Source organism: Tenebrio molitor, chromosome 9 (genome assembly GCF_963966145.1).
Source record: "Tenebrio molitor chromosome 9, icTenMoli1.1, whole genome shotgun sequence".
NCBI lineage: Eukaryota > Metazoa > Arthropoda > Insecta > Coleoptera > Tenebrionidae > Tenebrio > Tenebrio molitor.
In genome coordinates, this window is record NC_091054.1 from 8042693 (window position 1) to 8059981 (window position 17289).

General features: G+C 42.6%; 1 protein-coding gene across 3 annotated transcripts in view; it reads left to right on the top strand.

The window, feature by feature from the left end:
- The window catches only part of stet (stem cell tumor), a 49081-nt gene extending 31794 nt beyond the window's left edge, over positions 1 to 17287 (top strand). For 2 of the 3 annotated variants that reach the window (XM_069059430.1, XM_069059432.1), the window contains 5 exons: positions 11027 to 11139; positions 12465 to 12582; positions 14772 to 14914; positions 15655 to 15923; positions 15980 to 17287. In XM_069059430.1, coding sequence (XP_068915531.1) covers positions 11027 to 11139; positions 12465 to 12582; positions 14772 to 14914; positions 15655 to 15923; positions 15980 to 16281 — 945 coding nt within the window. In that variant the 3' untranslated portion in view covers positions 16282 to 17287. Of the gene's footprint in view, positions 1 to 826; positions 996 to 11026; positions 11140 to 12464; positions 12583 to 14771; positions 14915 to 15654; positions 15924 to 15979 lie in introns of those variants that run through there. The other variant, XM_069059431.1, reaches the window with a different exon arrangement.
- The last annotated feature ends 2 nt before the right edge of the window (positions 17288 to 17289 follow it).

The following is a 17289-nucleotide window of genomic DNA, read 5'->3' on the forward strand; positions in this document are numbered from 1 at the left end:
GGCAATAATAATGTGCGAAGACGCGAAGGTATTTTATCGGTTGGTGGGTTCTTCCTACTACAGATAGATATTTACGGACAAGAGTACAAGAAATACTCTGACCCATATAAGTATCTAGTTGTTCAGATATACAGGGTGTTATGTTACTTTTTTTTCAAAATTTAGTTGTTTTGCACATCTACTGAAATGATATTAAGTAGCACACGGTAAGTATGTCTTCGTGTTAGTTATCTAATAATTCATTGCATATGAAAATTTGCCAAAAATTCACAAAAACAAAGCAGTAAAGCAACCACCTGTGCGGCTCTCGAGTCTACTTTTAGTTATTGTGAAATTCAGCGAGACCCACCCTTGGACCCGATCGAATCGACAAAAGCCTCCACAACACACCGTAGATCCCCATTTCAATTAAAGTCACGCTTCGTGACCACCCTAGAAACTACCAACAAATAACGGCACCTCATTGCGACTCTGTTAATTACTTAAAAACCCAAAGAAAAAACTCATTACCGAGTCGACACGTCCACCTTCACCGGACATCCGTTTCGATCGTTTGCGGAAAAAGAAAAACGCAGAAAATTTCACCGGGAAAAAATCAAAACACAAATTGATCGAATGCAATGAGCAAATCAAACACTGGCCCCGCCTCGAACCCCCTACTTCCCGCAGAAACGCGCTGCGATTGGTTGCAGTCTCTGGTGCAGTTTCGCACGAGCGGCAAATCTCTACCTGTGCGTAGACATCTCGGGGGGAATTTCCGCCACGCTTAGGGGCTACAGCGGGCCGGACTACCAGGGGAGGGAGATGATAAATCCAAAGCCGACTCGCTAATTGTCAGTGTACCGGCGGTCGTGTGAGGAGAAGGTACGTCGAGTTGGAGAGCTGTGTTCATTTGTTTGAATCGCAAGCCGACTTGACTGTTTTTGTAGGAAATTGTGATTGGTTTTTGTGTGTTGTGTGTGGATAAAGCTGCGACTAGGCGTTACCAAAAATGGGTACGTTTGTTAAGAAAGAGCGTGATAATTTGTAGGTGTCTTAAAAATCGGAATAATCGATACCGGGTGACGCAGCGTCGATCGATTTCCTTCCGGTGTTTCCGGTGTTTTCGCATCGAGTCATCCCGACATACCCGGTGATTCACCAATAATCGGGGGAATTCCGTTGCGACATGTTGTTGCGCCAGGTCAGGTGCTCCAGCGCTGCTTCCGGCTCGTTTTCCCACCGTCACGTGACACTTTCCGCCGTCACGTGACGCTTTCCCCGACGCGTCGCCAAAATCGAGCGACCTTAGATGGAGGTCCTTCACCCGGCGGCGGCCGAGGATGGGCGAAGGGCGCTGCCCCGCCGATCCATTTCCCCGAAAATGTCGCCGACTTGTGAGAACTTGTCTGGCTCTGATGATGACATCACCGCGATCGAGACGGGACGGCGTGAGTCACGCGGCGGCTCCGCGAAAACCGTCCCGTTTCCGGGCGCCGCCGCCGGAACGCGTAAAAGTACCGGTGCGGCAAGGTTGGCGCGACAAAGGCCGCGAACTGGTTTTTCGCCTTTTCCTCGGTTCGCTTTCTTTGAGGTCGGGAAAACGTGGGATTTTTTTGTTTGGGTCGATCGGCGGGTTTGCGTGCGGGTACGAATTTCAGACACGAACCAAAGTGTGCCGAAACGCACGCGAAAATACCAGTTGGCCGTGAGGGACGGCGCCGACTGCGATCCGCACGAGGGAAATCGAGGGAGGCGGTAAATTTTGTTTTATGGGCCGACGTTATGACCCACTTCGGATAATATTTTGGTTTATATTTTTCAACAGATGCACTGTTTACGGCGTGCAAATAAGACAGCTAAAAAAAACGCCGCCACTAGGTCACTCGGTGCTCGACGTCGACGTAAACATTGATCGGAAACGTGATCACGGCGGCTTTGGAAAATGTTGATCGCAAAACAACTGATACAGATCTGGCAAGCTGATAAACCTAGGTATTTGATCTATCCATAAAAACTCGTACACTTAGCAGGTGTTTGTATAAAAATTAAGATTGAGATCAAAAGTGCTTTCAAAAATTCTACGAACGCATGTCCGGCATAATATTGGTATGTTTAGCCAGGTGACAAACCACGCACCGCTGATCTACACCCGTTGCGAAAATAACTTTCGTCTTAAATGTCTTTTTTTTACTTGAATAAACAATTTTGTAATGTTGTTATATAAGTTAGTTTTAAAAAGAAAATTGTACCTAGTACAAAGTAAAAAACAAAGACATCTTCGCAAAATGGAGTTGACAACTGTGACAGTTGCAAGACTTGATAACTAAAACATGCAAAAATGTTTTCGAAAATGAAAGTTTTGAGTTTAACCTCAAATTTGTGATTTTATTTTTTATTTTATACTTTATTTTGATTAAAAGAGATTTTTCAAAATAATTCAATCCAAAACAGTTGACTAAACAAAAGACATTTGTCACAGAAATGGTTTGTCATTCGGCCAAACGTAACATATCGTGCAGGACATACGTTCATAAAATTTTTCACAACACTTGAACACATTTTTATTTGGACATCCGTTATGTTATCATGAAAAATTAATATTTTTTGTGAATAGATCAACTTCCTACAATGTATACAAGTCGGATTAGTAAAATGGGAATTATTTATGTTGACCTAAAATAAATGGCAGCAGAGGTTAACGCACTTTTTCCATAAATTATGAAATATTTCACGTAATCATTAATCATTTATGTAACGTAAACATCTTTTCATTTTATTTACATATTTCAGTTGTGAATTATTTTTCAAGAAAATCTCTGAAAAATTAATTTCATCCTGACCTTCGACTTAAGTCTGTTTTAGTCGCGACTTAGCCTATCTTTTTTTGACATTTATACATTTCACAGTTTTCATTAGGTACTAACTTAGCATTGTCAATTTTATCCATATCTAGACTTTGTTTATTTCACTTTTAATTTAATCTACGACCTTGCACTATAATTACAAATTTTCATCGACAGTGACATTTAACCTATTCCAATTGTGATTTAATACTTACCTGTTTCACGTTATAGGGTTTCTTCAGAACTAGTTTTTTAACTTAGTTCTTTGCAAAAAATTGAAAAACATAAACAACCAGAATAAAAATATGGATCATCTACGTAAAGTTTAGACTTAGTCTCCCAAACTGTAGATTTGGTCTGGTTGGTTTTTCAGACGTCTGTTCGAATCGAATCTACGCGCCCACTAGATCGCCACGCAATTCACATCTAAATGACAAATCGTGGTTTGTCGTTAAAGCTGTTTTTTCATTTTCTCCATAAACCTATGCAGCCCATTTATTCATTGTCACCAGTAATGGGCAAGGTAGGGATTCCAGACAACTTCATTACAGACAGACATGCAATACCTCAGCCAATAATTAACAGTTACAACTGTCATCAATCGAAGAATTATAATTACAGATCGTACCGACCCTGTCACATTCTGATCCGCTTCTTGATCGACAAATTACGCAACAATTCGTGATTAGAAGGTGAAACAGTTCCGCGCCGGTCGACTTCTTCGCCTTATCAAAGAGCGAGGCCGAAGAAAAGAGTTTTCCTTGAGACGGTCAGCGTCACCGAACCGTCGAACTTTCCTATTTCCCAGGGGGCCCAATTTTATTTTTAGAGTCCGCACTGTTTACTCGACTTGTCAAGCGGTTTTCTTTTGCTCGTTAAAATGTTAAAGGTGTCGTGTATTTTTTTTTCGCTGCTGCTTTATGCAGTCCATGGGAAAACGCCTAACTAGGTTGCAATTATCGCATGCCGGCGATTAATAAAAAGTTCCCACAATTAAAGTATTTTTTTTTTAATTGTTGCTTCGGTCGCACGGCTTTCATATCTGATAATGAGAAATGCATAGCATTTACCGTAAAGTCCGGTGGATTTTTTCTCCATCGGATACGCACTTACGTAATTAAATGCACGGAGCGTGCAATAACAGGAGGATTTCCACCGAAGCCGAAGAGGAGACGATGAAGCGGCTTTCACGTTTAACTATTTAATTATTCCGGGGCATTGTTCCGGAACGTGCCAGCTCTGATTATGTGGGGAAGAGCAATTAAGAAAAAAATGGGAAAGGAGATCGCAATCGGCGAATGTTTCTGGTGCGTCCCGGGAAAACACTTTGGTGCCCACACGACGGCGGTGGTGTTGTGCAATTGATTGTTTCTAAATTATTCATAACCAGTGTGGTCAGAAATCAATATTCCGATATCCAGGCCAAAGGCGTAGCCATTGTACAAATTGGGGACTGACTGAAAGCGGTTTGAATTTGCGTTGTCGGGCCAGTTTCTTGACTTTTACGAGACAGAAGCGGCCGAATTCGGTTTGGTTTGCTTCCAAGGTGGATCGATGGGGCTCGGGTGAGGCCGACTTGGCGCTATTCAAGTCCCTTCGCGACCAAATATTTTTAAATCGGGACGTAAAACTACAAAGTCAACGTACACTGATCTTGTCCCACAATGTCGTTTCCACCAATGCGACTTAGCACGTCTAAATAGATTTAGTCTGGAACTAACTGCGACTAAGTTTTTTATTCTCAACAAACTATTTACCGGTGTGGAGTAGTTGTAACTGATTGTAACTAAATTGGATGTTTAGTTTTGTGTTTTCTTTTTGTACCTATAGAATAATCTTATGATTTTTTTTTGTTTTGTTATTAAATAATACTTTTTTATAATTAGCTTCTTCGTGAGAACTAACACAGGGTTGTTATAAAAGTTTCTTACATCGTTGTTGGTTGTGAAATTTTTCACCAATGGCGTAACTGTACCATTTTAAAGGTAAATTAATGTGATTGTTTGGTTGCCTAAAGACAAGGCGCTTTGATATAACTTAATTCAAAGCAAAAGATTGTGACAAACGATTAAAATCAAATCATTTCACAAGTTTCATGTGTTCAATTAATTAATTTTTTCGAAAAATGTATTGTTTTCAAAGAAAAAATGTTCGCTGCTATGTTCCTGACACTTACTCTTCTTCACTTATTTTCAAAAATAAATTATCATATCGTCTGGTCCTAGTAACTTTAGATTTCTTCATGTAGTCTTTAAAATGTCATTTAAACACTTGATCTTTAAAATAATATTGCAAAATACTTGTGGGTTGTGCTCTATCATCGTCATTCCTTTAATCCTCAACAGCTTCCTCACATTCGGGACGCCTTCCAGAATCGTTCCAGCCTGAACAAAGCTGTTGATTACATCTCTAATATGGGCCATCAAAGATTCCTAGTTTAGAACATTGTGTTCACTCTCGCAGACCAACACCATTTTCATTGTTACCAAACTCAGAAAGTAAAGAAAATGTTCACTACTTACTACAGTAATTAATGTTCTGCGTGAGATAGTCTTTGTCTTTTGCTTCCTTAGCTAACTCAGAACAACTAAACTAACGCTCTAAAAAATGTGACAAGTGTGTGCTGTCAAATGTCAGATTGACAAAGCCAGCCAACTACGATGTAAGAAACATTTACGTGATGTAGGATTTACCAGATGCGATGCGACTTAGTTTTTCACAATTCCTTCCAGTTTTTACCTATTCAAAATTGATTCTATAGTTTTTTTTTAATTACAATTAGAAATTACAATAAATTGTCATTACAACTTGACTCCTCTACATCTTCGATTTCCGAATAACAAGAAACTGGAGTTGAATTTATTAGTTTCATTGCGACTTAGCTCGTTATTTTTTATTCCACGATAACTGAATTCCTATTGTCTTTTTTGTAAACATGTTGCTTCATCGATTGCAATTCAACTCTGTGCCACATTTTGAGCAAGATTTCTCAACTTTAGACTTAGTTTTTTTTCTTTGACATTCGACTAATCACAGCTTGAGCGTAGTATCTCGTGCATCCGTTTTTCGCCGAGCAGAATCAATAGATATCGGAGCAGAATTCGGGGAACTCGTTTTCGGTTGCACTTTTACGACTCAGCGTCTCGCCATGCGGTGCATTCTCAATTTTCGATTTCGGCCACTTTTGGGCGCAGCGGCGCAAATGTCGACCGAGCAGAGGCGGCGCCCGCGCGGGGCCTCGAGGGACGCCCCCTTGGCGAAATCCGGCGAGGTGTAGGAGCGTTGTTCGGGACGGCGGGCCAGGTCTGGGGTCATTGAATGGCGCTCCGCGGTTATCGGACGTGTGGCCCCCACGCGCCGCCACTGCCCGACTCGAAAACCGTGACTCAAACGGATCTATTCTCGGTTTGGACCCCCAATGGACGCGGTGCAGTGACTCCTGCATTTTTAGGCCGGCGTGCCAAGCGATCAGCTGATTTTAGATTATGTTATTTATTGTTTCAGTGCTCGTCGGGGCGCGAGTCTCGCCGGACCTCGCCAAAAATACCGACTTTTCTCTCGTCTCGCGCAGATTTAGAAGGTGAACGCTAAATTTAGGCGGACTTTTCACCAGACAAAGCGCCACCTCGCGGCGGGTCGACGCCGGTGACAGGTGACAACGCGGTCTAATGAGGTTCGTGGGGGGCGCTTTTTTACGCGGTTCCGCGATTCCGTGCTTTTTGCCACCGCCGATAAAGAGAAAAATGCAAACGCGCCGCTCTTTTTCCTAGCACGCAAAAAAGCGGTTCGCCTCAATGAAATCCGATATCGTCTGGACTATAATAAACGCGGAACAATAAAAAAATTCATCATTGCGGGTGTGCGGGGCCAAATCTGGGGGGCCGCAGGACAACACAAAAAACCTAATTTATTGGACACTATTGTTTTCGGTGCCTTCACCGACACTAATGTTGACACTCCGGATTGTCATTTTTCAATTTGGCTGTTAGCGGTTGACCGATGCATAAATTATATTTTAAATTGCTCAGCTGGCTGTGGCCGCACTCTAGATTTCGCCTATCCCTTTGCAACAATAAAAACAGACAGTCAAATGTCCATTGCTTTATTATTAATGCTGTTAATAATTTTGAAAAATATTCAAAAGCGATTGTACAGAGTTGTTATAAACGATTCTTACTTTGTAGTTGGCTGTGGAATTTGCTACAGTACCTACAGTATGTAGTGTAACTATACCATACTAAATAAATAAATGGATGTGATCACTTGGTTGCCTAAAGATAAGGGGCTTGGATATAATGTAATTTTATGTAATGTAACAAATAATTCAAATAAAATCAATCCACAACAAATTTCCTCTGTTCAATTAATTTTTTTTTTTTTTGGAAAGTGATAAAAACAAACAACACAAAAACAAACATGTAATGTGCAGTTTCTTTCTATGATCTTTAAACTATCATTTAAACACTTGGGGCCGTATTATTAAATTTAATCATGGTGACGAATTCATCTCTTTTTGGCAGCTTATAATTGCATTAATCTATATCGTTTTATGTTTACTTTAATCACGACATTAGTTAACGGCAACTTTAATAACGGTGTCGTGATACGGCCCTAGGTCTGTAAAATATCCATATACTGCAAAAGCCTTCCAGTTGATTCTCCATTACTGAGACTTCCTGTCTTAACCAATCTGTTGATTACATCTCAAATATGGACTACCGAAGACGCTTCCTAGTTAAAACGTTGGGATATTTTGTAAATCATTTTCATTGTTGCCAAAGTAAAAAAGTGTAAAGAAAATGTTTACTACTTACTACAGTCACAAATGTCCTGCACGAAACAGTCTTGAAAAAACTCTAATTTCCGGAACTGACTCGGAGCACCTCAATTAACACTTTTAAAGAGATAAACAATGAAAACTGCAAAGTAACAAGTGTGAGCTGTCAAATGTCAAATTTATAAATAGGCGATAAATTTATACATAGATCTACAATAAATCATAGTCAAGTACGATGTAGAAATATTTATAATCATTCTAATCCACCAAGATCACAGTTGCGTAAATGTGAGCTGGTGCACCGTCCTGTTAGGTAACAAAAATAATACATAGGCCATTGTTTAGCGTATACCTGTTTCATGAATTCATTATGCGTAGAATTAAACGTCCTTCGATTCACCAAGAAATTTCACACCGCAAATTTACAATCATGAGAATTCTCATTGTTTTTTATCCTTTCACCTCTCTGCTTTCCTATTTTGACGACTTCCATTGTAGTCATTTCACTCCGTGTATATTTTAATTTTTTTCTCCGGGCAAAGAGAGACATGAAGAGGAGCCGACGATCTTCACGATTCGACCTTCGATTGTTTTATTTATTGCTTGCCTCTCCATAAATAGAGCGGGCCGGGTTAAAAAAAACACCCTGTATATCTAATTTCGGCTGTCCATAAATCTTGCGTCGATTTTATTTAAATTTATGGAAAACAGCTGACTGGTGGCAGGTCCGTACTCGCGTCCGTGACCCCCAGACGGCGCGTCCAGGCCCGTAGCGGTGGATTGAGGGCCCCGCGTTCGATTTGTCCGTCGATTTCTCGTCCGGAATCGATTAGGCCCGGAACGGCTTCCTCGACCGGTTTCGTCGATTACGCGGTTGGATTTTTTGCCCGATTATTGCCGGTTAATCATCCGTAGAAACAATCCGAGCTGGAGCGGCGCCCGGAAACGGCGGTGGAATTCCGCGGAGGGCCCGCGGCGGTCCGTCGAAAGCGAAAGGCGGTCCGGCGGTCCGGTGACCCCGTTCGGCGGGCGCGTCCGGCCCTGGCCCGGACTGCCGTTTTTGGGCCCATCTCCGACGCGTGTCCGCCCGGTGACATTAACCTCTGGTGCGAATCCGCACGGAGACGTGGCCACAAGGTGAGCCGAGCCGCGGTCGTGGGAAACAGCGGAATCGCGTGGGCTCCGGCCGAACCTACGCGCGCCCACGAACCCGCTACCCAGGTCATAACTAACGCCCGGCCCAGTCGAGTTGGCTGGGGTTGCCCAAAGCTCGGAATTTATCCCACATTCTGTCATCTGACCAAAACTAGCCCATTCTACACAACAGCACGGGCCCCAAAACGGTCCCTTGCGGCACTCCCAATCGCAAAAACCGACATCCCACCTCCAAAATTCGCAACCGCGACTGCACCGCGCTCTAGACGACAACCCAAAAGTCAAAAAGAATCCAAACCCTAAGATTTTTCCGTTCGAATTGTGTTTTTGAGCCCCCCGTGCTCCTGCGCTCATGTTCGAAAAACAAAAAACGCAAATAATCCGAGTTGGCCGGAGCTCCTGAGGCCCATCCACGACGCAAATAGAGCGCAATAATCGGCCCACAGGGATTGTCCAAACGGCGGTCAACAATCTAGGAGGCTGTGCGCTCCAATAGGCATTTGTTTGTGACGATTTGGCACGGCCCGGAACTGTTCCGCGACGGTATTTTGTTCGCGTCTATGCACGGTGAGGATCGCCGCCATATTGGATCATGGCGGCCGTGTAGGCAAACCGGACGATTTCTAAAAAATAATCTATTCCGTCGAAAGTTGGCCATGGAATTTGCATATAATTGGAAAGCTGAATTTAAACAATGAGAGTGAAAATGGAATTGTGGAATAGTCTAGTTTTGGACGTAATCGTGTTCGTTATACACAGTAGAGCAGAAAAATAAGGCACTGCTGACATTTCCGGCTACCAAACGACAAAGAAATTTATTGAGAGACGCGAGGCCTAACCTAACTCTTGTGATGTCACTTTACTGCCAAAATCCTCGAACAATCGACCTGACCCGCTTCTGGAAAATGTACGAATTACTAGTTAATATTTTTCCTAATTACACACAAAACAGTTTACTGTGCTTTGGTCAATTAAGTTAAGCTGTGGAGTCAGCTTTATTATTTAGAGCAATTTATATAATTGTACAGTTCGACGCTAGCAATTACAATTAATTATCCTAATTGCATTTAATTAGCAATAACCGTTCGAAGAAGATGATTAAATCAGAGTAAAAACTAATTAAAAGTGAGTTTCATACAGTCTGTATCGGCGCGAATGAATTCGACTAATAAATGAGATGCTGTTTGTGAATTACTATAGATTAATAATTAATTGGTTGAATTAATTGAGTTGTGCGGTTGGTTTTTGATAGATTAATTACAGTCGCGACTTGTGACGTAAAAATCCCTAAAAGTATGTTAACGCAAGGACGCGATCCGCCTTTGTGACAGGTAGAAAAGAAAAAAATGTAACACAAGGAACGGTACTTCGTTCTCATGCGGTGTATAGTTATTTATTGATCGCGTCCTGTTAATAATACATATTTAATCGAGCCGTGTATTTTCGCTATGAATACTAGAAGCGTGTAATAACGGTGGTAAGGTCCGGCCGTTCGGAATCGCGTAGATTCTTATGCAAATGCGAAATAGTTAAATGAGAACGTGCCAGATCGTAATCGTTTTGTTGTACACTTGAACGGGTCATTTTCGCCGGGGACTCGGATAATTTCCAGTTGGCAGTACTGGTTTTTACGGGCGCGCAAAAAACCGACACAATTTGCTAACCGTTCATTATCATACTGCCAACTTAATAACGTCCATCGAAAAAAACGAACTGACGGTCACAGCTTAGGGAATTTCCGATCGATCGGGTCGTCTTAATTCGGCGATTTTTATTGGGGTAAATTGCCGGTAATATCGGCAATTATAATCTGCCTATTAAGTAGCGATAGCGATCGCAATTTGGACCGGCTAATTGGGTAAAAGCGACGAGACGCCCGCGCTTTTTGTCCGTCTCGACGAGGCCAATTACGCGGGGACATTTAAAAATCGAAGTTTATGGCATTTCCGGAGTCGGGATGACAGTCGCACGGCCGGTCCCGGTCAGTGATCGAAGCGCCGAGATTGATGGGGGCACCGCGGGGGACCGCCGCCACTGGTGGGCGCTGCCCCTCGGAGGTGGGCTGGCGCCGTCCCTGCATCCACTTAAGGGCCGCGTCCTCATAACTCATCTCGATTAGATCGGAATGCGAACAGATTACCAAACACGCCCTCCACTAACTAAATGGAAGCGATGCAAATGAGCCGGGATTAATTAAATATCGAGCATGACCTGACCTAATCGAGGAATTGGAAAAATTTGTTTCGAAAATAATTGTTTTTTTTTGCAGATGACCGGTAAGAGATCGAGAAGTTTTAAATGTGCGGTCCATCACAGAGACCGGGAGGTTTCCTCTGAAAACGATTTCCATCTGCTTCTAGTCGAGCCGCCCCTGTTCCGCAGGTACGTTTCCAATGTTCAAAATAAATTTAATTTAAAAAAATGTTACTTGACGAAACTAGGTGTCGACAGGATTGCAGTGGCAAAACTGTCAACTCAAAACGTCAAATCTGGCAAGTGTCAATTTTCGGCGCCAATTTCAAAATTGCAGCGCGCTCGCATTGATTACAAAATAAATGTGAATTAAAATTCAAATTTTGTGTTTGAATATCCTAAAAGCGAGGATTTCGTCAAAAATCAGATTTCCAGTTAGTTAAAATGTTTTGAGTGAAAACCGAACGTCGAACAGCTAATTACAATAAAATTTCATGTGGCGCAATTTATGTTTCAAGCGGAAATTCCAACTGAATTGTTTAGAAAATAAGTGTTAAAAATACTTGAAAACATCTCTTTCTTTCGGTATTTGCTGTTACATCAGTCGAAGTTCTAACCGAAATCCAAAATCCATTATTCATCAAAACAAATGGATTCGCGCAGAGTTTGAAACGTCTTGGATTTAAGTGAGACGAGGATGATCCCTCTGAGTTGATGGAGGGTGGATTTACCCCCAAAGTCCTCGAACTCTAGACGGAAAATCCGAAACTAAACAGAACGAAGATAAAAGCAAACGCAATTTAACATAAATGTCGCTTTAGCAAGCGTCTCGACGCCTTGAACGACGTCTGCTCTATTTCTGGACACTGTCACCGCCGGACTTTTTGCTCTTTTTCTGATTGTTTCCGTCCTGGCGATTTCCTGTCGAAATAAAGGCTCCTTGGCGTTCGACTCTCGAGGGAAACCTCCGACGAATCGAATCCACCGAAAATAGACAGTTGCTAATGAACTCGAATCTGACATTTAACATTACAGTTCCTTGTTTTTCCAACTTTCAAATGATAGAAAAGCAATTTTACATCTTCAGATACAAATTTTATTTTTTAACTCAAATTCCAACCACCGTTTCATGGATCAACCACAATTTTTTCCTCAAGTTGTAATGTGACTTTTGAATTCTGAAATTTGACAGTTCATGACATTTGACACTTGAATTAGCGCAACACAAAAGAGGATTACGACTTCAAAATGAGACATTTTACCCAAGATTAGGTTCTGAATTTGATTTCTTTTTTTATCTGTAAATAAACCTGACATATGTATTGCTTTTATCAATCAATGAGGAATTTGACACAACGCCAGCCTAGCAAATCTTATGGTTTCTTTTGTTTTGAACTTGAATTTGAAATTTTCGCCGAAACGAGAGTGCACACTCAAATAGTCTGATTGCATCCCAGCGGTGCAATGCACTTTTGCTCTCGCCTCGCATTGAACAATTTTGTTTTTCATTTCAGGATGGTCAATATAGTCGCGGATGAATTCCTAACGGACGAAAGAGACCGGAAGTACTATGCCGACCACTACACCTGCTGCCCCCCGCCCCTATTTATTATAATCATCACTCTAGTCGAGGTAATTACAGATACGTCTGGTGTAGCGTTATTTATTGCCACTTATAAAACACCTCTTCTCTTGCCGTACACACTCACACATGCATCGGATGGTGCACGGCACAGTTGCGAGCGAAAATTCAATTTCTAATTATCGGTGGAATTGCGATTTTTACGCCGCCATCATTGCGCCGTCTACGCCCCGGGTTAAGGTGCGGTCACAACGCGTGACGCAACAGACCGCCACGTACGTTTCTAACGTTTTCGGAAATGTCGAGTCCCGCTTCCCGATCCAGTTTCCATATCGACGGATCGACACGGATCAAATCGATTCCGATGTTAAATCGCGATTACGTAGACAGCTTTCACTGCGTTTAAACCGGATTTCGCGACGGACAGTCGTACGTCATTTGCACGGTGTGAAGTTAGCCGAACGAAATAATCACACCCGTTATAATTACCATTAGCCATAACAACTTATTCGAAGTAATTGCGCCCGTTATTATTATTATACGTAACGGGCGTAATTGGACCAGTCGCCGTTGAGATTTTCCCACCGGGGGCTGATCGCCCTTCTCAAACCGAGAAATAGGGAAATTGGGCGACTTCGGCGCTTTTGTGGGGGATTCGTCTAAATTTAGGCGGCCATCTGGCACAGTTTCTCGATCGGAAGCAATCAATTCACGAGACCTTAAGTTTCTGCATTTGGGGAAACATATGGCGCACGTGCCCCAACCCCCAACCCCACGAGCGCGTGCACCCCGCTTCACATGAAACGTAATACCTGAGACGTCTTCCACAACTTGACCACTACAAGTACGAAATCCAACCCTACAATTGTACAAATTCGATCGGAAATTAGTCACAAATTCACAATGTCAGTCTCACCTCGAAAATTCTGTTAATAACACGGCGTCGGATCCCAGCGAGAAAACGTCAAAATTGTACCTGTCAGTGTCAACAATTTGAAGTTTCTTTGCCAACAGATTTTTCGCGGGCGCAAAAATCCCCAGAATGTGACAGCTTCCCCGTGCCTTCGAAATTTGGACCCCGTCTAGGGAAACAGTCAAAACAGTCTAATTACCTTGGCGTTGGGTACACACGGAATGCGTCCGTGGTTAAATTTAGACATGTGTTTCTTTTATTTAGACGTAGTTTCGTACACATTCTAGATGGGTTCAATGTAACTAATTTGCCTCACTTGATGATATTTTACAAGAAGTCGAGACGAGTTAACATCTTTACTGAACAGAACGGGAACGTGAGAACAAATTTTCGTACAACGACCGCTTTATTGCCGGCGTCGGGGATGGGAAAAGTCGAGTTTCCACCCTAATTTAATAGAGGGAAAATGGACAACAACGGTACAGTTGCGTCAAAGTCTCGAGGGTGTGTTTGTGCACGCAACTCGGGGAGGTTGTTTTGTTGTCGACGGATAAAAGGATGTTTGCTGACACGGGTTTAATTCGAGGGGTCGTTACTTCAGTGCGTTTTTGTGTGGGGATTTAATCCCGCACATGTTGGTATTAATTAAATTGACAGTTAAAGCGTTGTCGACACGCCGTTTGATTATTTTATGAAGAGGTAAATTATTTATAGCGGCAGTCTTGCTTGGATGTCAATAAACGACAAACAAGAACGGTTTTATTTTTTCAAGCTGCCAGTTACAGAAACACACGATCCGGAAAATTGTGTCGGACTACAAACGAAGCGTTTGAGGTTAGGATGGAGCGCGGCGCCATTTTCAAATTATCTTGTCTCTACCTCATAAATCTAGTCTATAAATCTCGCCCCCTCGACTAAGGTCGCACCCTTTTCGGATCGATATTTAATTTAAAATGACGAACGACCCGTCACTCGTATCTAACCTCACTTTTCAATTTAGCGAAAATTGACAGTGCAGTTATTGCGGCTCGCCTCTTAACGTTTTAATCTGTAAACACATTAAACTTTATTATATGACTCTCAATGAGATAACCTTCCTTCGTAAAAGAGATACCGTCTGGGTTGTAATTTTTTTAGCAACGTAAACAATGCGAAATGGCAATAAAGGATAGCATATAAAGGAGCTTATTATAGGATTTTTTGCTTATCGGGGCGCGGATCTGTGCTTGCGTGCCCGACGAAGGCAATTTCAAAATTCGCAATAAACAAATCATTAAACGTCTTAATGACCAGATGAGTTATTATCACCACGGTGGTCTGTTCCAGTTGGGATTTTTCACCTACTACAGTGTCAGCACTGGAGAACTGAATCCGGCCGGACCAGTACCCATAGATTCCATATTCATCTACAGACCGGACAAGAGGATAGAAATATGGAGGTTTCTCCTCTACATGATGCTCCACGCAGGGTGAGTATCGTTATCGTTCGTGATCATGTGACACGACACGCGTCGATTATTGGTTGTCGCGGGTCAGCTGGTCGAATCGGCGACCGTTATTGGTTGTTCAGGGTCACGTGCTAGACGTTGTGTTGTGATGCAATGGTCCGTCTCTTGTGACGTTCGGAGCTTGTTTCGGTGCCGAAAAAACGCAAATTGCGCAATTTAAAAGCGCGTAAACATTGAAAATAAACCGAAATCGTTTCCGCCTGGGTGGCTTAACGGTGGCACTTTTTATTCGACGAGATACTTATTTTTAGCCGGTTAAAAAATGTCGACTCTCATTATTATTGCGATCTCCTTATATAATAAAATTTAATGGACGCCATCCTGTTTCGAATAATAACAATAGCGCCGAGTTGCATTAATAAAACGCTTCCTGTTGGTTTCCTCGAGATCGGTGGGGGGCAACGGTCGCCGGGGTCAGGGGTCGACGCCAAAATAAAAGTCCAAACAACCGAAACACACGCGCATAAATTGCAATTTTTGCTTCCGTGACCTCTGGTACCGCCCACTGGACGCGAGCCAAAATTCTAATCGACCAAATGAGAAAATTCGCAATTCCTCCCAGCAGGAAGTGCAGGATTATGTAATTGCGGTAATTGCAGGAAGCGTTGAAATTAATCTCGAGAGATTCCGGCGGTCTTCTTGAGGGGACGCCCTCTCGCGGCCGTGCTGGAATCCGTTGTGACAGGGAGCTATGTTCGCAGGTGGCTCCACCTGGGGTTCAACTTGGTGGTGCAGTTGTTGGTGGGGTTACCCCTGGAGATGGTGCACGGGTCGGGGCGCGTGGCGCTCATCTACATGGCGGGCGTAGTGGCCGGTTCGTTGGGCACTTCCGTCTTCGACACCGACGTCTACCTCGTGGGCGCCTCCGGGGGAGTGTACGCCCTCCTCGCGGCCCACCTGGCCAACGTCCTCCTCAACTACAATAACATGCAGTGCGGGATCCTCCGGCTGTTCGGCATCCTCGCCATAGGTGAGTGCGACGAGACGACGGGTCCGGGCGGCCTGACTGAAGATTTTTCTTTGCAGCCTCTTGCGACGTCGGCTACGCCATCTACTCCCGGTACGCCGCCGAGACCATGGGTCCGCCGGTGTCGTACGTGGCCCACCTGACGGGGGCGCTGGCGGGGCTCACGATAGGACTCCTAGTCCTAAAGAACTTCGAACAGAAGCTGCACGAGCAGCTGCTGTGGTGGGTGGCGCTGGGGGTGTACGCCGCCTGCACGATCTTCGCTATACTGTTCAACATCATGAATCCGACGGTGGACGCGGTGGAGAACCTCGGGGACGGGGTTAATAGTCAGTACGTCTATAATAGGTTCGGGGTATAGCCCCGATTGTTGTTAGTGATGTTATTTTTTGTACAGAAACGATGAAATCTTTGTACTGAGATTGTGTGATGCTTTTAGGGAGTCTATAGTGAAAGTTGTCAATCGTCGGTGTAAAATTTGGTCACGTGACGGTCGCAATGGCGACGGGAGTTGTCGTTGCGACCGTCCGTCGGGCCGCATTTAATTTTGAATTTTTCACGTTTTCATTATTTTTTCTGTTCTCGGAGATTTATTCATCAAAGCACTGAAACTACATAACAATTAAAAGATAAACGAATCCATTCCAATCGCGTAATTATAGTACCGAACCTGTTACTAATCTAAAAATAGATCTTCGAGGAACGCATCCATGTTTGTATATAATTTTTTTGTACATAAATATTTATATTTATTTAATGTTCTAGACCAAAGACTGAAATGAATAAATTCTTATGATTTATTTATATTTAGTTGTGAGGAATTATTGTCAAACTGTTAGCATTTATCAAGTTCCTAGAAACGTCGAACAACAGGAGTGAGCGAACAAGTCCATTTTTCCAATAAATAATTCCATAATGTAGAAACAGGTTTTTTGACAATAATTTCTGAATTTTTCACCACTACTTAGCTTTCTTTCAGTCTACACCACTGTAAAATGAGATGAAAGCCTAAGACGTTACTTTCTATTTCATTTTCTGAGTGATATTATTAAACTAGTCATAAAATATAAGTATAAGCCTACCAAAGAAAGTGCTAGTTAATTATTCTATTTACACAATAATGTATTTGAAGCCTTATAGGTAGACGATTTTTCGATGTATATCACAAAGAAATTGTATTTTTTTACACTCAGGTAGACCACTGTTCACTGATATATTTGTAAAATAGAACTGATAGACAGGTATTTCTTTTTATAATACCTTTATTCCATTTTTGTTTTGTTATTTTTGTCGTTTCACACTGTTTTACAAATGCCTAAATAACTTCCAGACAGAAAATGGTAATAAAATAATTTAAAACTTGATAAGT